The 21,860-nt window shown below is 36.8% G+C and overlaps 1 protein-coding gene across 2 annotated transcripts; it reads right to left on the bottom strand.

The window, feature by feature from the left end:
• Positions 1 to 15,783: 15,783 nt before the first annotated feature.
• Positions 15,784 to 21,652, bottom strand: LOC132056573 (F-box/LRR-repeat protein At3g48880-like). Of its 2 annotated transcripts, XM_059448841.1 has the most exons (3): positions 19,542 to 21,652; positions 16,768 to 17,147; positions 15,784 to 16,603 (listed from the first exon to the last, which is right to left on the bottom strand). In XM_059448841.1, exons 2-3 carry the CDS (start codon positions 17,121 to 17,123, stop codon positions 16,048 to 16,050), a joined length of 912 nt encoding a protein of 303 aa, XP_059304824.1. In that variant the 5' UTR covers positions 17,124 to 17,147; positions 19,542 to 21,652; the 3' UTR covers positions 15,784 to 16,047. The 2 variants fall into 2 exon arrangements, with proteins under 2 accessions (XP_059304824.1, XP_059304823.1); XM_059448840.1 differs by lacking the exon at positions 19,542 to 21,652 and having other exon boundaries at positions 16,768 to 19,498.
• Positions 21,653 to 21,860: the final 208 nt, after the last annotated feature.

The raw sequence follows: 21,860 nt of genomic DNA, 5'->3' as shown, positions 1-21,860 counted from the left end.
AATACAAAAATACCTTATATATACAGTGTAACTTTTTGCCGTAGGTGTTCAGGTGAACACTCTCCCTGGGCCCTAGATCCACCTCTATCAACAGCTTGATCATGGGAGATATCAACAGCTTAATCATTGGGGATAAGTTCCATCTAGTTACAGCTTACAAGAGACTGAGAGGAGAGGTCCTCAATGTCACCTGGAACAAACTGCTCTACCAGAACATTGCTGAGCCAAAGCAGAATTTTATACTTTGGCTGAATTTGCATGGAACATTACGAACGAAAGATACACTGTTGAAGTTGGGGATGAGTGCGGATGCAGACTGTGTTTAATGTGACAATGTGCCAGAAACTAGGAAGCATTTGTTCTTTGAGTGCAGGTTTACTCAGGAACTGTCTGTGGCACAGATTACCCAGATTACAAAAATGGGATAGGAGAATTCAGGATTCGGAATCAGAATGGCTATGGGTCCAGCAGCAATCTAGAGGAAAGCACCCAAAAAAAGTATAAGTAAAAGCTAGCTTGGCCACAGTGGTGTATGGTGTGTGGATTAAAAGGAACATGAGGATTTACCAGACCAAGTCATCCTCCAGAGAAACTATGCTGCACCAGATGAAGCTCAATTTGTGTATAAGAGTTATACACAACCAGAAGCTGCTTAGCTATGTCAGCTCCTTGGCAGCTTAGGAAATTTTGGTATTAGTTAGTTTTGTTTTCTATTTATAGAGGCTGCATACTGAGAAGGAATTGGATTGGTTAATGCAGCCTTGTTTTGTAAATTCTTACTTGGTGATTAATAAAATGTTCCTTTAACTGCCAAAAAAAGTATGTCTATTGCATTATTTTGCAACACTTCAAATCGACTAGATTGAGTTTACATCAAGATTTAAATAATATTTTGAGAATGAACATATCTAGTTCTTATGTGAGAAGTGAGAAGAATATGTTACTGCTGAAACACGGAAGAATTGAAATCTTAGATCAAAACACTATGTATGGATGATATGAACTGCCTAAACAAGAATTTTTGAACAGCAAACAACCAGTTCAGATATTGACGACCAAGAAGTACTGGATTCTCTTTCGGATAGGCCCCCCAATAACGATTCATACAAGCTAAATCTTCTAATCGATAATTAGGCCAAAGAAAGAACTTAAATTTAATTAATTCATTTTTCTCTTTATAAAGAGGTTTCCTTTCATCCAAAAATTGACTCCAGTTTTTTACATTGGTTTCGTTGCAAAATACTGAATTTCTATCGACGCCATTCCAATTCAAAGAATTAAAAAAGGTTATGTATTATATATAAGCCTTCCAACAAACAGAAAGATTTGTATGCATCAAGTTCATAGGGGTAAATACATTCAAAAGGGAGAAATCTTAGCGGCTCCTATTTCAAAGAAAGATCGCCGCGTGGAGAACTCATTTTTTTTGGGGGGTTGTCCCCCACTAAACCTATTAAACCGATTACAAGTATACCGGCTACAGTACCTATTATCCAAAGAGGAATCCTTCCAGTAGCATCGGCCATTTACCCCAGTTCCCTCCAGATTTCATCAAGTGGTCATGCTAGAGACATAAACAGTCATGGATAATTAAATTATGAGATCCTTCCAAATGAGCTAAGAGAATCTTATTTGTTCTCTTTCGTTTTCTTAATTGAAGAAATATTGGAAAATAAAACAGCAAGTACAAAAATGAGTAATAACCCCCAGTAGAGACCAGTGTTATCAAAGGCGCACTTTAAGCGCGCTTAAGCCCTGAAGCGAGGCTCAAAACATGTTGAGCGCTTCGCCTCGCTTTATGTGCGCTTTAGTGTCGTCATCAAGGCTCTAAGACATACTTTTCCTTGTCAATGAGCCTCTCTTGGAGAGGTGACACTAGAGTCAATGAGCCTCTCTTGGAGAGGTGACACTAGATGATTAATATTTCACTTTATCGTAATATTTTTACAATTTCTTTGCCCATATATTTGTTATTCATGCTTATTATTATTAATCTTGGACTAAACATATATATATATATATGTATTTTTGCACCATTGCGCTTTTTTTCATTAAAGCCCATGCTTTATTTGCGCTTTGCGCTTAAAGCCCCAGCTAACCTTAGAGCTTTTTTGCGCTTTTCGCTTTTGATAACACTGGTAGAGACTGGTACAATTCAATTCAACATTTTGTTCGTTCGGGTTTGACTGTGTCATAGCTCTATAATTCGGATTATGTTTATTGTTGGATGAATTAAAGAATTCAGAATAAAGGAGCTCGCTTTGCCCGTTAAGAGTAGATAACCCGTTCCCTGTCTTTCTTTTTATTGCATTTTATCTCATCATATCACATTCTGTTCTGCGAGATTCGAAAATAACCATCAACACCTCAGTCTAGGTCCAAGATAATCCTTTGTTCCATAGCCCTGGGGCTATTTACAACTAGCCAATTAAGAAGTCTCAGATGTACTAGCACTGATTTTTGATGCAGTCATCGATTCTCCCGAGAGGTCACAATTGCTGCGAGCAAAGATATTAATGACGAAGAAGGCCTTTTTGTTATGCTACTAATACTTGCTCTGCTTTCAAATGCCCTTTTTTGGTTTAGACCCAGCCATGCTTAAGAGAGAAAGAAAAGGGTGGATACTTTTCCGGGTAGAAGGTGACAACCCTAATGAATTTTTTTGATGACAGCCCTAATGAATTGACTATGAAGGTTGCTCTTAGCTACATCAGCGCTCAAATTCCTCAATCGTTATTGCCCAAGCTTTGATGATCAACCCCTGGCACATTTACGTTTTGATCTTCGGCCATCCTGGTCCTCAGGACCCAACACTATATTATTCCACTATATTTCCTTTCAAATGAAAAGATGCAAAAGGTGTTGATACGTCCTATCCTCATAGAAATCTTACCCTCTTCCACACATTACCGGTGGATGCTACAGCCGCTATCACTTTGGCTGCGGAGGTCGAGAAGGCAGGGAAGAAAAGGTTATTCGCTATTGGCTTACCCTTATATCAGGCCTTTACCAGAGAAGAGGGGGCAACTCCTTTCTCCTTCGCCTTGCTCAATCTTCCTTTTCTGATTAGTAATTATGTAAGTTATCCAAGAGGATACTTCTGTACATAAAAGGAATTCGAAATGGAGCTTTGCGTTCGTAGAAATGATCAAGAAGTACTCCCCATGATTCTGATCCAGAGTATGTTCCTATCCACTGAGTAAGTAAATAACTATCAAGAACGAATTAATCTTTTACCTTGGTTAAAGGCCCTTTTTCTAAGAAAGGAGAATAGGAATGAAATAAAATAAATCGAAACAGAAAGAAAAATTGTAATACTAAAAGAAGAGTTTGACTTTAGAATATACTTTAAGAATCTAATAAACTTTAGAGCAAAGTCGCCTTGCGACTAATCGGGAGCTTGAGTATGTAAACGAAAGAGTAGACGTCCCCCTTGGGGTCCGGACGACCCAAGAGCCCACCACTAGAACCCAACCCTTTAGAGGCTAAGGTCCAAGGGACATATGTAGTTCTTACGTGAGAAGTGAGAACTTGGACTTTAGATGTTTAAGAGAGTCTTCCTAGTCTTTTATAACAAGTTGAGGACCTACTACAATTACTTAATATGTTTCTTGCTGAATGATTGAAAGTTCATTATACTAGCAAGGCTTGATAGCTGTTGTTAAATGGTTAGAGATTCAATAAAGGCTTGTTTGAATCAGACCCATATTGTAGGATCAGTAACTCTCCACATAAAGGTTAAAACTTTGCACAACAAAAAGCTAATAATTCTAAAATTCAAAGTCAAATAGATGAAAAATCTACAATAAGCAAACCTACCCAGAATATCTTAGAACAAGTTAGTAAAACAAGAAAATTACCTGCTTTGAGAAAGATGATAGATCTGAGCCATCAATAAAGGCTTGTTTGAATCAGACCCATCATACTGCTCTCTGTTGGTGACCATGATGAGGTGAACCAAACAACTCCCACACAACATAGTACAAACCAACCACTGTAAAAGAGGTTGTGGGAGAGAGTTCCAGGGCCATATTTGGAGAAGAAGAAGAAGAAGAAGGGGAGAAACAATGGCTTCCTTCCATAATTGAATGAAATAGAAAATTAATCTACACAAATATATATATTGTCTTCTTTAATTCAAATTACAATTGTGGAGATTCTTTCTTGAGCAATATTCTGATCAAGAATATCCATACCATATCTATTCACTAATAAAACGTCTTTAAGGCCTGTTTTTTAAAAAAGATGTTCGATTCTGACTACATATTTAATTTTTAACTCTAAATTTAAATACTTAATAATTAAGTTTCAAACCACTCGTTGATAGTGGGTTTCATTTATGTCTTTGTGGTGACGCATTTGGTTCATTCGTTCCACTGACCACTAACGAGTTCAAATATAACACTGAACTTATCGAAACGGTCCACATATGCCACTCGTGAAAAAAGGTGAGAGGGTGGAGGTTGGTAAGGTATGAAGGGTTTAGATAATATCACATGGTAAAATCTAGTAGTAGTAGGGCTCCGTTAGTGGCATGAATGAATGAAATGTGTTGCGGCAGAACATAATGAACCAACTATTAACGAGTGGCATGCATGAGCCAATTCGAATAGTTCGATGGCATATTTGAGCTTTCTCCCCTAAAATTATATAGGAAGTCCTTATATTTAGGATTTTAAAATCGATCCAGATTCTACCTTGTATAAATTATCTCCTTAGTTGAACTGCATAACATAATAGTATACGAAGTAAAGGAAAAAAGTTTGTTTTTTGTCTTTCTTCGTTTGGTAGTTTAGTAATTCTTTGACCATAAATTGAGTTCTAAATAAACAACACATCTATGATGCAAATTAACATGTTTTAAGTCTCTCTAACCTAATAATTTTGCATTACATTACAGTTTGTTTTGATGTACAATATAATGTATTGATCCTAGAAATACATTGAATTTATTATTTTCTTCAGATAATTCTATCTGATACATTTTATTATCTTTTACATGCCCTTATTTTTTAGTTAGATTTAAGTTTCTCTTGAAAACACACTAATCGTGCACATGCTAGAATTACTTCACCATTTTTTTTTTTTTTAAATCATACTCATTATTATAAAGTATATGTGAACCGAGCATAAATCTTATAAAATGTCATCCGTCTTATTTTTTTATACTTTAAATAATTTTCATAATAAACAATATTATCATTTGAGTTTCTCCAATATTTAGGAGTTTAAATGAATTAAATTTTGTATATTAAATCCTTCTTTATTTAAACTATATAGAAAATTCTAATATTAAATATCTTGTATAAATTCTTTCTTATTTAAATTATGTAACATAACTATTTTAAATAGACAAATAATTACCAAAATGAAAAAACTCTTAGAGAATAAGTAAGAACGTAATTATCATTTATTGTATAACTGAATTATTCTTTGTTATAGTTAATAACCAATTAATTATATATAATTTAATTATCTTAGAAAAATACCAAGTAGAAAATTATAACTAGAGTCGTTCTTACGATTTCCTTATTCTGAAAAATAGAGAAAGACTAAGTAGGAAACTATTACAAAAGTCGATAGATGTTGGTTGATTAAAGTTTCCCTTTCTTAATTATAGATTTAAAACTGGTCATATGATTAAAACCAATTAATTACACATAATTTAATTATCTTAGAGAAAAACAAAAAAAAATGTAAACCGCTCTGTGTACACGATAGCATGTTCATTACCCTTTAATCAATCACTCCTTTTGTTAACTTTATATGAAAAAATGTGTATGTGCTTTCAAATAAATTCTATTATTAGATGCAAATTATTTCAACAAAGAACATCAACACAAATCTAGTGTATTTTCACGGGTCTGGGGAGGATATTGTGTACGTAGACTTTACCTTTATTTTGAGAAGATAGAGAAGTTGTTTCTTATAGACCCTAAACAAGAAGTAGTAATGCAAATGATTTCAACATCCACAATTATTAGTCTTTAATTCAATATCAAATTTCGAAAATAAAAATGACCCTTAATAATTACAATTAGATACACATAATAAGATAATATTTATATGCTTCATTCTAAAACATACCTTTAGAATAGGAAATGCATTGGAAGTAGCTTCTGAAATCGTTGGGATATAGTCAAAAGCAAACTACAATGGAGAGAAAATTCAAAAAAAAAAAAAAAAGGAATAATTAAGGACAACGAGACGAGAAGAATTTATCTTTTACAAGTATTATAATTTAACTCGCAATAAATATTTTTACTTTATATGCAATCAATAATCAGAAAGTTAACACTTTAAAAATATATTTGTAGTAAAATAGAATTGGGCATATTCTTAATTGTTATAAGTAAATATTGTAGACACCGAAATTTTGTGGGACTCTACAAGTTGAGCCCAATATGTGTTAGGGTTTTTTTTGGGACTACTCTACCCTAAACCCTAGATTAAGCCTACATAAAGGACATATATTCACTTGAAGAGGCATCTCAGAGATCTCATAAACTCATGGGTATTCAAAAAGAGGTCAATATGTGGCGGATATTTCTTGACAACTAAATACTTCAAGAAGATCCACAATATCCTTTCATGGAGATCAAATACATCCCAAGAAAGTCCACATATCCAAATCCAAATCATCCTACGTTCGAAAAATAAGCTACTAACGGCCCTCGAACTATGGAGAAATATTAGGAGAGAAGAATCAAGGGAGTAAACAGATTTTGTACCCACAATATTCATTAATAAATTCTCTGTTTCTTCATATTTTGTTTGTGGTTGTAATTTATTTCCGCATATCAAATTTTGTTGCAAACAAATTTGGCACGCCCAGTGGGACAATCTTTACCTCTCATCTCTTCTCTCCAATAGTTGAAGTTCAAAAACACTAAGATGGCTTCCAAGAAGGTCAACTCGAAATTCGCATCCGCAAAAATTATCGGATCCAAATTTTCAGTTGCTGTGGAAAACATCCTAGATGTTACTAAGGGGAGCATCAGACCCGTCAACCAAGCCAAATTGCTAGGAGAACGAGCTTCGCAAGCACGGTCGAATCGCTTGTCGTCTTTGGTTCTTCTTCAAAAGGCATGAGATCTCCGCAAACACCATAGAAAAAAAAGCGAGGACGTCGCCAAAATGGTAGAGAGGGTTCTTGCCCAACTTAGTTTATCTAAGTCCAAGAAATCCTTCACGCAAGTCGATGATGATGTCTTAAGCACTGGATCTACTCCGCATAACATGTTCGCATCATATGTTAGCGAAAATCCATGTTCTTCTCCATCACCTACGATGGTGGTGCAAGCAATGATGACTAATGCTTCAACCATAGAAGAACAACTTGAAAATTTGACGAAAGCAGTTGAAAGCCTATCGAAGTATGTTAAAGACCAAGATGCTAAAATCACCAAGTTAACAAATAAATTGGAGAGCATGGCCGAAGGAGAATCTACCCAAGCACCTGTGAAGCTTCATGAAACACAAGAGGAAGAAGAGTCCTCTGCAAAACAAGCAACAACGATCAAGAAGGTCCAAGACCCCGCCGAAGGTCTGATTCCCGCTGGCCAGTTGAAGGACTTCATCATCGAGGCTATCAAGGATAAATTTGAGCCCGCACCCAAATCTTCTCTTACATATGCAAAGCCTTATACGCGAAGGATTGATAAGTTGAAGATGCCCGCTGGCTATCAACCTCCTAAGTTGCAGCAATTCGACGGCAAGGGGAATCCAAAACAACACATAGCACACTTTGTTGAAACTTGCAATAATGCTGGAACATATGGTGATTACCTTGTCAAGCAATTTGTTCGATCCCTCAAAGGGAATGTCTTCGATTTGTACATAGACCTCGAACCTAGTTCCATTGATAGGTGGGAGCAACTAGAGCAAGAATTTCTTAACCGCTTACGCACAAGGCGCGTTGTGAGCATGATAGAGCTTACAAATTCTCGCCAGATAAAGGGTGAGAAAGTTGTTGACTTCATCAATCGCTGGAGAAGCTTGAGCCTTAACTGCAAAGATCGCCTTAGTGAAACTTCTGGGATCGAAATGTGCATCCAAGGTATGCATTGGGGTCTTCGTTACATCTTGCAAGGAATAAGGCCCAAAACATTTGAAGAGTTGGCAACTCGTGCGCATGATATAGAATTAAGCATTGATACAAGTAGAGATCAATTGTTGCATGTCCGTGAGCCTCACGAAGATGAAGATATAGAAGACTTCCATAGTGGGGGCAAGTCTGAATCCGAAGATGAAATCGAAGAGTCCATGTATGTTACAGCGCTCCTAGACGCAAGAGCCTAAACTGCAAGTTGAAACGCTCCTTGACGCAAGAGCCTAAACTGCAAGTTGAAACGCTCCTTGACGCAAGAGCCTAAACTGCAAGTTGAAACGCTCCTTAGCGCATGAGCGTAAACTGCAAGTTGAAACGCTCCTTAGCGCATGAGCATAAACTGCAAGTTGAAACGCTCATCGATGCAAGAGCCTAAACTGCAAGCTGAAATGCTCCTCGATGCATGAGCATAAACTGCAAGTTGAAATGCTCCTTGACACAAGAGTCTAAACTGTATGTCACAAGCCTTCAAATTCAGGCTAAATCCTCAAGTTGTAAAGCTTATCAAATTCGAGCTAAATCTACAGTCGTGAAGCTCTTTAAATTCAAGCTAAACCTTCATATCAAGAAGCTCCTCAAATTCGAGCTAAATCTACAAGTTGTGACGCTCCTCAAATTCAAGCCAAGTCTTCAAGTTTCAAAGCTCTTCAAATTCTAGCTAAATGTTCAAGTCACTGAGTTGTTCAAATATGAGCCAAATCTTCAAGTTTTGAGCTCTTCAAATACCAACGAATATTCAAGTTGCAAAGCTCTTCAAATTTCAGCCGAATCTTCAAGTTGCAAAGCTCTTCAAATACGAGCCGAGTCTTCAAGTGGCGAAGATCTTCGAATACAAGCCAAATCTTCAAGTTGCAAAGCTCTTCAAATTTGAGCCAAATCTTCAAGTTGCAAAGCTATTCAAATTTGAGCTAAATTCTCAAGTTACAAAGCTCTTCAAAATCGAGCATAGTCTTGAAGCTGCGAAAGCTCCATGAAAATGAGCTAAATCTTCAAAGTTGAATACTCCTGGCCCGCATGAGTTTAAACTGTGTACGGCCCCCCCCAAAAAAAAAGTCCGCTAGGTTGAAAACCTCGAAAGAGGCGGCCTAGGCAAAAGTTAGAAACAAAAAACTCTTCTTTTTTGGAACTACGAAATGACTTGATCCTCTTCACCGAGGTACGTAGGCGCTTAGAGTTATATCTAAGTTCAGTCGCATAAGTTTAATAAAAAGAAGGCATGACATGATGTGGTGACCAAAATTAATGTTGGGGGCATCACATTAATTCTTTCAAATACAAAGACATACATTGCAAAAGAAAAGAAACAAATTGCATCGAAGTGTAAAAGATATTTTATTGCCTCAATTCTGATGGATTTTGGTACATCAATGATTCAAAAAAATGGGATGAAACTATATGTACATCATCCTATACAAAGAATTTATGGTGAAAGCAATTGAAGCCAAGGATTGTGATCAACTTGTCTTAAGTGCCTTAATCAAGTGTGTGTTATTTCTTCAAATGGTGACGTCACTACAAAAACTTGTTGAAGTCGAATCTAACGTGCATTATGTCTCCATATTCCACATAGTTGTAGTTTGAGCTTCAGAGGATCAAGCGGTGCATAATGTGAAATCTCCAAGCTCAAGTTATGAATTTATGGAACAAGTGCACATAGCTGGAAAGAAAGCGATACGACAGACGCTCGGACCAAATTCAAGAAGTTTCTATAGCTAATCCAGAAGAATTTCTGCCACGAAACATCACTCCAATATCTAAATTTTTAGAGACAAGCATCTTATGATTTCATCGCTCCTACACCAAGAAATATTTGCGAAGATGCGCCATATGCTAGCTCGCCAAAGATGGAATACGGTCGATGTGAGACATGTCTCTAAAGATGGAATACAGTCGGTGTTCCGCCAATGATGGAATACGGTCGATGTGTCTCCAATTATGGAATACGGTTGCTCACTCTCCAAAGATGTAATACGGTCACTCCACGCCTCTTTCTCGCCGAGCCACAAGAGGGGATACGCGAAGTAGTTCCTCGCTAATCGAACGACCATCTATTGCATCTTCTTGGTATGATATCGAGACATTTTTCACTTTCTCATAAATCTGCAAAAGAAAAAAAAAGGATGATGGAGCCCATGATGCCAATTGCACGAAGCTTCTTGACTCTAAACGAATCGACGCCCGCGGTGTGAATTGCATTAAGCTTCTTGGTTCTATACGAATCGGTGCCATTGGCACGACGCTTCAATTTGGCATGATGGATATGGATTGAAGTACGACAATCTAGTTTGCATGGTGAGCCCCAATATCATGAAGCTTTATCTTGGGGCCAATAGTCCGATCTTGAATATCAATCTCTCTGCCACTATTGCTTCGTCATCTTCGGCATGTGCATTGGACCTGTTGTCAAGAACTCAAGTAGCAAACGTCACCAAATACAGAAGGCGGAACACTCCAATTGCTGAAACATCCTTTGGGATGAGAAGATTCGGTAGACGCGACGTCTCGATGAATTGCGGACTTCAACAGAGGGACGTCCATAACAAAGGGCCTTGCCGAGAAGTTTCTCATGACATCTTTGGTCTCCTTTTTAGACCATTCAACAAGATGAAGCGTAGAAAGCTCTCTGTCAAGTGAGAAGGCACCGATCACTGGAGGTTGAACCTCCAAGGCAAGGACTTTGGCGTTCGAATTTCGTTTGTCGCTCACTATCTCTATATGAGGATGCGGAGTATCGCGGTCACGAAAGTGAATCATCTTTGTTTAAAGTTAAAGTCGTATAGATGCGCCCAAAGACCTGCAAAAGAAATTAAAAAGGGACAGCTCTACGAATCTTCTTTCCGACGCCGCAAACCGTTCATGATTGCGATGTTCCTAAGTCAAGATATAAATCATTTTCGTCAGGACATGCAAGACTAACAAAACCAGCGAATCAGAATTCAAGGTCTGATTCTCGATCAATATCTGAGAAAATATATAAATAATTTGGTCGCGGTTTTTGCGTACGATGTAGCTCTACAAGTCTAGTTTCCGAAACATCAAGCGGATCATGATTTCAACGTTCCTACATCGAGATATGAATTTTCTACCACAGACATGTAGGGCTGTGAAGAAAGTGACGAAAATTCATATTGAAAGAAAATTACCTGATAGAGATGGGTTCAAACCAGATCGAGGGTGCTACAAATTGATGCTCAATAACCATGAGAAGACGAGGTATTTATAGGTGTCCAACAAAAGAAATCCTTGTTCTAGTTGGAGTCAAATTATGGAAAGTTTAGGCTTATACATGGAAAGTTTAAACTTATGGAAAGTTCATATTTTCTCCTAATAAATCACAAGGAAATACCATGCAAATATGGAAAGTGTAGGAGAGTTATATATGTTGGTAATATGATTTGCTCGGAGACTCAAAGCGTCTTCCTGATTGACGACGCCAAGCGAAAGAGAAGCGCATCTCTATTCTTAAAGGTCTGAAAGGCGGCTATATAGCTAAAGTCGGTATGGACGGTAATTAGCATTGTCCAAAATCAACTGGGTGTCCTAATTCCTTTAGAAGAAAAAAAACGAATCAGCTTTGGAAGTCTCCTAATCATATACAAACTAGGAGAACACAATTCGGGAAAATATATTACTAACAGGGTTAGTACATTGGCATACAAGGAAAAGTCAAACCCCATTTGAAAAGTATGGTTTAATATAGCATGGACTAAAATTTTCACAAGAGACATCACGTGAACATTTAATTCAAAGTCCATCATATTCTTACTTGGTGTGGCATAACATTGCAATTACAGCATCAAGTTAATACTTCAAGCCTAGTCTACAAAAGTTTGGACACTCCGACAAGCCTTGAAGCAGGGGGCATTTGTAGATGATGAAATTTTATTAAAAGTAAATTCACAAGAAATTCGAATTATATTAAATCCAAGGTATATTAGTCCGAACAAATATTATGGGCTAATATAATTGGATTAATTGCTTAAGTCCAATTGGTATGGATTTAATTGAAAGACCAATTTAATTGGGCTAGTCTATCTTGTCGGACTTCACATGATGAGCCCACTGTATTAGCCCAAGATCCGTGCCACGTATCAAATGACGTGGCGCTCCAAGTCAAGTCAAGGACCAGTCAAATCATGCCACGTGCATAAGTGACGCAAAGATGTCAAGTCAAAGAAGAACCAATCAAATGTCGCCAAGTGTTCAAATGACATGGTTCAACCAATCATATACAAACCCTAGCTCTCTCCTGCAACTATAAATAGGGGTCTTCATAAAGCCAAAAGGGGGATAAAAAGACATAGAGAAGCTCTCAGCCGCAAGTCTTCCGCATACTAAGAAGTCTTCGCTCCAAGTGGTGAGCCGCAAGTTTCCATACCTCTACGTTTGTGATTAAAGCTCAGCTCCGCATTCGTAGAGAAGTATCAACAACAAGTGATCTGTCCATTCAAGAACAAGCAAAGCCCTTGATTGACGGCCGTATTGTGAGGAGAAGAATCAGAGGATTACATCTTTTTGTTTAAGATTTCATAAAGATTGTAACCCCCGCACAAATTCTTGAAATCAAATATTACTCTTTGTCGCTATTTTTCTTGTCTTGATTATTATTTTTCGAACGAAAGATTAGTCGTAACAAATTTGGCACGCCCAGTGGGACTAAGTCTGCCCTTCATCTCTTCTCTCAAATCAAATATGCAAAACCTTAAGGGTCAAATCTTAGCCGAAGTCTGTAAGATAAAGGAAGTGGCTGCCCTTCCTTTACACCAAGAAATTTCCTCATATACTGGAAGGAAAATTCTTGTGTAATTAAAGGTTTTGAATGAACACCAACTTAGTGGTTGAAACTTCACTTTGTTGGAGCCAAAATCCAAGTGCAGTTATGGTCATGTTTGTTTGGTCACGTCAATTTGTCAAACACGAAATGGGGGCAATGTTTAGGGACAAATCTCTTGTTCTATCCAAGTGATATTTCATCGAAGTCACAAAACTCCAAAGATGAAAGCACTATTTATATGAATACTTCAAGTCTCATCTTCGAGTTTTAACAAGCCTACACCCTGACAAACCTTGAAGTAGGGGGCATTTGTAGACACCGAAATTTTGTGGGACTCTACAAGTTGAGCCCAATATGTGTTAGGGTTTTTTTTGGGACTACTCTACCCTAAACCCTAGATTAAGCCTACATAAAGGACACATATTCACTTGAAGAGGCATCTCAGAGATCTCATAAACTCATGGGTATTCAAAAAGAGGTCAATATGTGGCCGGATATTTCTTGACAACTAAATACTTCAAGAAGATCCACAATATCCTTTCATGGAGATCAAATACATCCCAAGAAAGTCCACATATCCAAATCCAAATCATCCTACGTTCGAAAAATAAGCTACTAACGGCCCTCGAACTATGGAGAAATATTAAGAGAGAAGAATCAAGGGAGTAAACAGATTTTGTACCCACAATATTCATTAATAAATTCTCTGTTTCTTCATATTTTGTTTGTGGTTGTAATTTATTTCCGCATATCAAAATTTGTTGCAAACAAATATTTCCAACAAAATTTGTCATTTAATTTAAGAACAAAATATATTGATATGAGAATTTTCAAGTGAATAGGAACATAAGATGTCAATGAGATTTTTTGAATGAATAAACTGATTCGTCTTCGCAAAAAAAAAAAAAAAAAGAAGAAGAAGAAGACAGAAACATACTAATAGAACTGCATGATAGATTTGTGACTTGTGAATCTTATGAAATCTAAAGTAATCATTATTGTGTCTAAGAGATGGACAAAAAAGTGAAAGATAACAATTCTATTTGATGTTGGGATTCATCTCCGCAATAAATTTGAGCTATTTCAAATCAAGCTTTGAACACATTATAAATCTTCAAGGTTTCTATTTTTATCTATTTCTTTTTTTTTATATATATGTCAAGAATTATTAGAAAAAGATCATGAAGTGACGACAAGACACTTGCAATATGTGGGACAAGATTTATTTCTTTGTTAAATTAGCTAATCGGATTGATATTGATTCGTATTATTTTAGGAACCTTCTTTTCTTTTTCCTTTTTAAATTTTGATTATAACTCAAATTAAATTATTTAATTATAGTCATATTATTTTCAAAAAAGTTAATTACTCAATGGTATGAGGTATAATAATTTATACTTTTTACACATCTTTTATTGACTGATGTAATACACATGTGCAACATAAGTACAGTAAAACTAGTAGAATATACAGTTTGCATTTCTTAATATCCACCTAAAAGTTGCACCTTTAGTGAGCTTCAACTCGTCGTAAATACTTAACTTGCACTTATTCACATGAAACCACACAGTCTAACCTTAACAATTACAATAAAAATTAAAGTGAAAATACATAAAGTTACTATACCAAGTCGATGTAAATTAAAGTGATTACATATATTCTTTTAATGATCTTCAATTTATAAATGTGCGGATAGAAAACATGTCTCGAACTCATTGTGAGGAATAGGGAATTCTCACCACCAAAGGATGTGGTGCAGCGAATAGGGACCAGAGGTCTCGGGTTCGCACCCTGGGTATGAAAAAATTCTTGAATGAAGACCTACGCAGCGCGAATCCAAATATAATCAGACTCCAACACGAGTGTCGGACACCGGGTGGGAAACTAAAAAAAGCGGAATAGGGAATTCTCGTGAGATAGATAAGTTGGCATATCGCTTGAAAGGGTTTTAAAAGAATAAGCTTACCATACTTGGCAACGCCAATGTAAATGGATAAGAAATATAGCCCCAAAAAAAGTAAATAGTTAAAGAATCTACAGTTCGCTACGAAAACACAGAAACTTCGCAGAATTGCCCTTCGTTTGGGGTGGTCTTTAAATTTTGCCCCTCATATTTGAAATCTTTAAATTTTGCCCTTCGGCTAAAACCCATAGGTTTCAGGTTCGAACCCACACGCAATCAAAATTTTAAAAAAAATTCGCAAGGCAAGTTTAAATTTCGCTATGCCCCAACGACGCATACAACTCAATTTGTGAAGGAATTACCAAAGTTATCTTGACCGGCATACTTATGCATTATCTGCAGACTTGGCATAAGTATGCGGTCCGCATAACTTTGATAATTCATTCAAAGTTTATCTTAGGATCCGATAAAAGTTTGCCCATTAAAAGTATGCCCCCACCGCATAACTTTGTGAAGGAATTACAAAAGTTATGCGGACCGGCATACTTATGCCTTATAAACGGACTTTATAAAAGATGCTTTGTCCGCATAACTTTGATAATTCCTTCACAAAGTTATGCTTTAGTCCGATAAAAGTTTGCCCATTAAAAGTATGCCCCCACCGGCATAACTTTGTGAAGGAATTATCAAAGTTATGCGACCGCATACTTATGCCAAGTCTACCCATAAGGCATGGTATGCGGGTCCGCATAAAATGTGTAATTCCTTAACAAAGTATGCTCTGGTCCCAGATACACGCGACCCAAACCTTGCGATTTTTTTTTTTTTTTAATTTATCTTGAGCGGGGTTCGAACTCGAACCTCATTATTTCGTACAAAATCAAAGTTGCAATGCGAAGGGCAAAAATTAAAGACCAGCAATATGAGGGGCATAATTTAAAGACCACAAATATGAGGGGCAAAATTTAAAGACCACCCCAAAAGAAGGGCACTCCGCGCAAAAAAATGAACAAAAAGCATAGAAACATAAAGAATGCACACAACAGGAAAAAAACCCTGCCGAAGAGAACAACTTAAAAGTCATACGAAGTTACAACATAAAAACAGCGTTGCGCTCCCATGTACTTGAAAATACTGTTTATATGTCTCCAATGCTACAAAGCTACTCTCCTCCTTCTGCCACCAAAAGTTACCAACTGAAAACGATAATACACAAGCTTGCACATTTTACTGGACCTTTAACTCATATTCTTAACGTTGTCAAATTGCAAGAGATTTCACCTCATCCACTTTCCAGAGGTCTTCTTCATACCTATACCACCTCAGCAGCCCTTCATCATTACGAGTATGCTGACACGTGATGCACGAGTCACTCATGCAGGTTAGGAATTCGCGTAACCTAGACGCTTTTTCAAGAATTGATTCATCAAGCTCGGTCAGAATTTCCATCGGTTCAGGTGGAGGGACTTCAGTAATTAGGCAATGAGATATGTTGAGCACTTCCAACTTTTTTAACCCCTCCAAGATAATAACCAAGGCAGGTTTAGATAACACTGTGCACCTCACACTCAACACTTTCAAGTTCGGAAGGTATTCTACCAGTGTAGATGCAAAGAGCAAATCACAGGGCCCCATAATTTTGAGCTCAGCAAAATTTTTGCAACTCCTTCCAATTTCCTTCATGACACATGGAGGATCTTCTATACTAGGCATCGTCAGTGATTCAAGATCTTCCCACATACGAATAGCCCTGCATATTCCTGTCTCTTCTATTCTGTTCCAAGCAGGCATAACAAGACGTTTAAGCCGTGGACACCTGAAAAAGAGGAGATTTAATTAGCTGTCTTCTTCATTCTCACAGTAAACTTTGCTTCTCATGAATTAGAATAATGGAAAATCATAAGGCATATATGCTTGCTGTACGGTTTCTTGATTTAAGTTATAGCTCTCTAGAAAGATGAAGGTTTATTGGGTGAATACCTCTCGGCAGTATAAGTCAACTGATCGTCCCTGACATACAAATTGTAATGGAAGATTAACGTTAGTATGCTTCCACGACTGAGGTTCAAATAAATCTTCAGGAGGCGGGTCAACGATTTATCAGACTGACTATCGACATATACGTAGGGCTCAAACGGAATTTTGATGAAGTTTGATTTCAGTACTGACAGGTCCAGCATTTTCCAGAAAACTTGATCAGAGCAAGCCAACTGCCACGCAGTACAAACTTGAGCAGGTCCAGTCAAATCCAAAAGGTCAAAGGACTGGAGTATCTTAACCAAGACATCACTATCAAGGTCCTCCCACCTCCTTACAAGAGAATCTCCTCCTTCCATCACAAAAGCTTCAATTAACAATTCCTGCAGAAACAAGAAAGGTTATTACTTCTCTAGATCCATGAGGAATATCTGAATTCCTGATGTCAAATTGATGTTGCTGATTGTCATTGTGTATTCTTGTGAATATACTCAGACCATGAAGCAGAAAATACAAAGAAAGATAGAAGAATGTACAAATACGTCTGAGGAGTACTGGGATTCCCAAAAGTGAAGAAACTAGGAAATCTGACCTGGAACTTAAGTTGGTTATAGATAATGACAGAGAACTAAAATCTTGCTAGCATAGCTGGCGGAATTATCACATTTTGGATAAAACTGATCATTACCGTATAACAAAATGATACAAAAAGGAGGAAGTAACATTGATTTGCACATAAAATTACCTAAAGAGGAACATTCCATGTCCTTAACATTAGGATGGGAAAGCTGAAGACTTATTATATGCTCCGAAGAGACAAGTACAAATAGAACTGGGGAATGGGATAAGTGTCTGCTGAAAAAGATGCATATAGTTTCAGGAATTAAATAGAAGAGGATGCAAAAGCATAATACTCCGTCCCTTCTATTTTACATGAATGGAAAAGAAAATAAATAAGTTAACATGTTTTGTATGTTTAGCAAAGAGTAGTTAAAATATATTCAAGTAGTAGTTGATGTCATCTATATGAACGCTCAATATCCATTCCGCTCCATTTGGAGCGGTTCCATTCCAATACTCAGATATTAAGGGTTCTCTATTACTAAAGGTTTTTTTATATTTTCAACCAAAATACATACAGTAATGAACTAAAAAAGACTCCTGGCAAACAACATACTTAATATAAGTGTAGCAACATAACATAAACCTTAATCCTAACCATTGAAATTACCTACTGTGCTTCATTTATATTTTGTTTTTTGCTAATTTTACAAGAATCTCGAGAAATTGTAAGTCCTTTGAGATACCTCGTCCATTTTAACACCTTCAACCATCATAATGTCACACCTACACACTGGTGCATTTGAACTTCTAACGTAGACATTTCAAAACTATAATTCAGGACCTTCTTTCCTTTTATCTTCTGCATGTGCTACTTGTACCTTGTCATAAACATCACTTATTTTGTCTAGTTTTGTATGACCACACACCATACAATTCGCATGTCTACAACACTCATTTTTTGGATATGTCGGACCTCAGATACCCACCATCAAGCCATATACCACCATTGGTCTCACAACTGTCTTATAAAATCTATCTTTCACTCTGATATGTATCTCCTTATCCCACAACACTTTCAACTACAGTATTTTAATTTATGTGTTGCGTTTTCATCTATCAGACTATCACACCATTGACGTGGAAACTGAGCCTAGACATATGAACAATCTATGTGAATCAATTTGATGATCTCAGACCTGAATAAAGGAGTTTTGTGGTAAATTAACGATCAACGTAATACTAGTTTATCCTCACAGTAAGGAATTAATAAGAGCAATGGTATCAAATATTTTGTAATGTCCTGAGATAAAGTGTCATATAAAATTGGGACAAATGGAGTATTCATAATTGGTAGGGGATCCGTATATGACTAAATTCTAAATTGAAAGCTAAACTAGCAAGTAAACATGATGGATCTTCAATCCTCTTCAGACAAAAGCTGAAAAACACAAGTACTTTTAGGTTAAAACTTAGCATCTTCAGTGTAATCCCACAGGAGGGGTCTAGGGAGGGTAGAGTGTACACAGACCTTAGCCCTACCTCATGGAGGTTTAAAACTCAGCACCTAAAAGCACAAAATCATGTTTAAAGGAAAGAGTGAGAGGACCTAAATGAAATAGGAAAGTTTTGCTTAGTCTATGAGTATGATTATTAGGAGTCTTGATAAATATCAAACTTCTAAAAGCAATTATCCAGATTGAACTATACATAATTCAGTAGGGATTCCTTTATAGCTCATACGTACTCCTTACCTTTCATTTTTTGAGAAGATGTTTGAGTGACCACAACATTTAAGATGTTAACTTGATATATTACTCATAATGGAAGAAACTAGTAAAATAGTGGTTGAAAAGAGAGATCACGTCAAAATTAAAGAGGTAATTTAATACATCTTAAATTCTGACAAACTCTGATAAATTTATATAAATAGAATCGGTTCCAAACAATTTGGAACGTCCTAAAATGGGAAAAGAGTTATATAAATTGGAACATAGGGAGTATAAATATTTCAGGATGCAGAATATTCATGCCAGAAGGACTTAAAGAACAGATAGGAAGAGAACTTGAATGAAATGGGACTACACTGAGGTTCTTGCCTCCTTCTCATAAACAAACTAGAATTCTTACCATACATCAAGTTTATCAAATGAGTAAAGTATCAATCGAATTATAAACAATCAATTATCGAAGGTCGATATTACTCGAGAAATTACCAGCTCACAGCCAAATCTCTAACTCATCCCCTGCCGTTACAGCACAAATCGATGCCTGCCACAAGATTGTATTGAGGCTTTGATCAAAGATATTAATTTATAACACCTTCTGTTCCCAATACAACTGTACTTGGGATTAAAACGAAAGGATGGGTAATTATTGATTTATTTCAAGCAGAAGAAAATAGAAGAAGTTCCACAGCCTAAACAGCAATGTGAACACTAAGACTGGCTTTCTGAAATGGCCCCCGGGGCTTCGGTCTAGTGGTAAGAGCATAACACGTATTGTGTGGGTTAGGCGCACATAACCGGTTAGAGGCATGTTGCAGACAAAATTCTGGTATTTAAGTGGAGAAGGGTAGAGGACCAGGTTCATTGTCCACCGGATTTCGAACCCTGTGCCAATGGCCCTCGGGAATTTTTCAGTTGACGGAAAAAAGCAAATGCCTTTTCAAAATGGATTCAATCACAAGCTTATGTGCCAACAAGGGTCTTTGAATATAGGTTTTTGATGTACGCCAAGGGAGGAGACCTCAGGCCTATAATGGACAGCAAAGATGCAGTTTTGGCGTAGCCAAAGGATCACCACTAAATTGAAGCATCAAGAAGGAAACAAGTAAACAAAATTCTTTATTTCTTAGAAACTAATACTCCAAAGAGAACACAAAAACTAGAGTATGGAATTTAGTAAGGGGCAAAGGCAATTTCTAGGAAACAGTTTATATTCCTTTGTGTTTGAATGCTATAGAAAACAATAACAGAAAAGATGCTAGGAGTATGAGTCAAGTTGTGAAGCCCCGTGAATTTCGATTTTTATATGGATTAATTTCCAGCTCAAGAGTTCAATTTATGTAACCCCAAGCCACGCAGGGCCCACACGAATGTAACAACGCCATCTAACAATTGGAAAATGCTAAGTTAAAATTGTATAAGTGCATGGCTAATGCACATGAGAGGAGGTTGGGAAAACAAGATATTAACTTGGAAATATTTGACTCAAAGGAGTAAATGCTTGGACTAAAGATTCTTAAGAAACACGTGAATCTGACTCGATTGATTAAATGCTGAAACAAGTGGGGAAACTATGCAGCAAAGTCACTGTTAAATCAGTCTATTGGGAGAAGAACAAGATTGTAAATCCATCTCTAGTTTGGCCATGGAAAATTATTTGGAAAGTCAAAATTCCATATAAGGTTTCTACTTTTGTTTGGTTAGTTTTGAAGCGGGCTTGTCTAACACAAGAGGCTCTACAAAGAAGAGGTCTTCAGATATGCTCAAGATGCCTACTTTTGTGGGAAAGATGCAGAAACAAATGAGCATTTATTCCTACATTGTCAGATAACTGCACATCTGTGGCACATGTTCTTTTGTATCCTAGGGGTGAAGTGGGTGTTACCAAAATCAACTCTAGAACTCCTATGCAACTGGAAAGGAATTGGAAGAAGGAAGGCGAAGGAAGATTGGTGGCAGTCCATTCCAGCTTGTATTTGGTGGTCAATTTGGAAGGAAAGAAACTCAAGACAATTTGAAGATAAAGCTAACTCCATCCAGATAGTTAAAATGAAGTGTCTTAGTTTCTTTTATTTTTGGTGTAAACAAGATATAGTGGGGGAAGTAGGTGATTTGGTAGATTTTCTAGGCAATGTGTAGATTATAACTAGCATCATTACCTCCTGGCCACTGTTTTTGGTGGCTTTACCGGTAAAGTTTCACATCAGCATTCAAAAAAATGCTGATACTTTTGGATGGAATACAAATGTTACCTTATTCAAAAAAAAAAAAAAAGTGGGGACACAAGAGAATAAAATAATCAAACAAAGGATCAAGATCTTTAGTCAGAGAATATGAAAGGAAAAGGAGGACTAATTTAGCAAAGAAAGAAAGGGAAGCTGGGAAATGCAGCAAGGTAGTGAACTGCCCGAACAGCGCCAAACCCGACGTCCAACTGAAGCAGCCTTTTTAAAAGCATTTCGGGAGAGAGAAAATTTAATTGTTTGGAACAAGTTCTTGGGCGTAAGAGATGGAGAGCTTCTACTCCATAAATGATATTATGAGGTGAGTATCAAATGCATTGCTCGGTAGATTGATTCTTTCCTAACTCTCTGACATCATGGAAATTATAGATTTTTAGAAAATATAGTATTTTCGACATTGAAAATCTCATGAAATCCTCCTCAATTGGCACAAGTCTTGAAAATTTAGGGTTTGACAAAGTCATTTTGTGCTTAAAATAAGCCAATTTTGTATATTATGTTCCATAGACATTGTAGACTATACTTCTGACGAAAAATTTAGATTTAAACACTGATTCATGAAATC

Source organism: Lycium ferocissimum, chromosome 5, assembly GCF_029784015.1.
Source record: "Lycium ferocissimum isolate CSIRO_LF1 chromosome 5, AGI_CSIRO_Lferr_CH_V1, whole genome shotgun sequence".
In the NCBI taxonomy this organism is placed as follows: domain Eukaryota; kingdom Viridiplantae; phylum Streptophyta; class Magnoliopsida; order Solanales; family Solanaceae; genus Lycium; species Lycium ferocissimum.
Note: the sequence above shows the minus strand (reverse complement) of the source record. Positions and strands in the feature narration are given on the sequence as shown.

What these genes read in the sequence shown, in the direction of transcription:
- LOC132056573 (XM_059448841.1), bottom strand. Translation starts at nt 17,123, where the DNA reads ATGGAAGGAGGAGATTCTCTTGTAAGGAGGTGGGAGGACCTTGATAGT. An exon ending in TTGACTTATACTGCCGAGAG is followed by an intron (nt 16,604 to 16,767) that starts GTATTCACCCAA and finishes CCTCTTTTTCAG; the next exon opens with GTGTCCACGGCTTAAACGTC.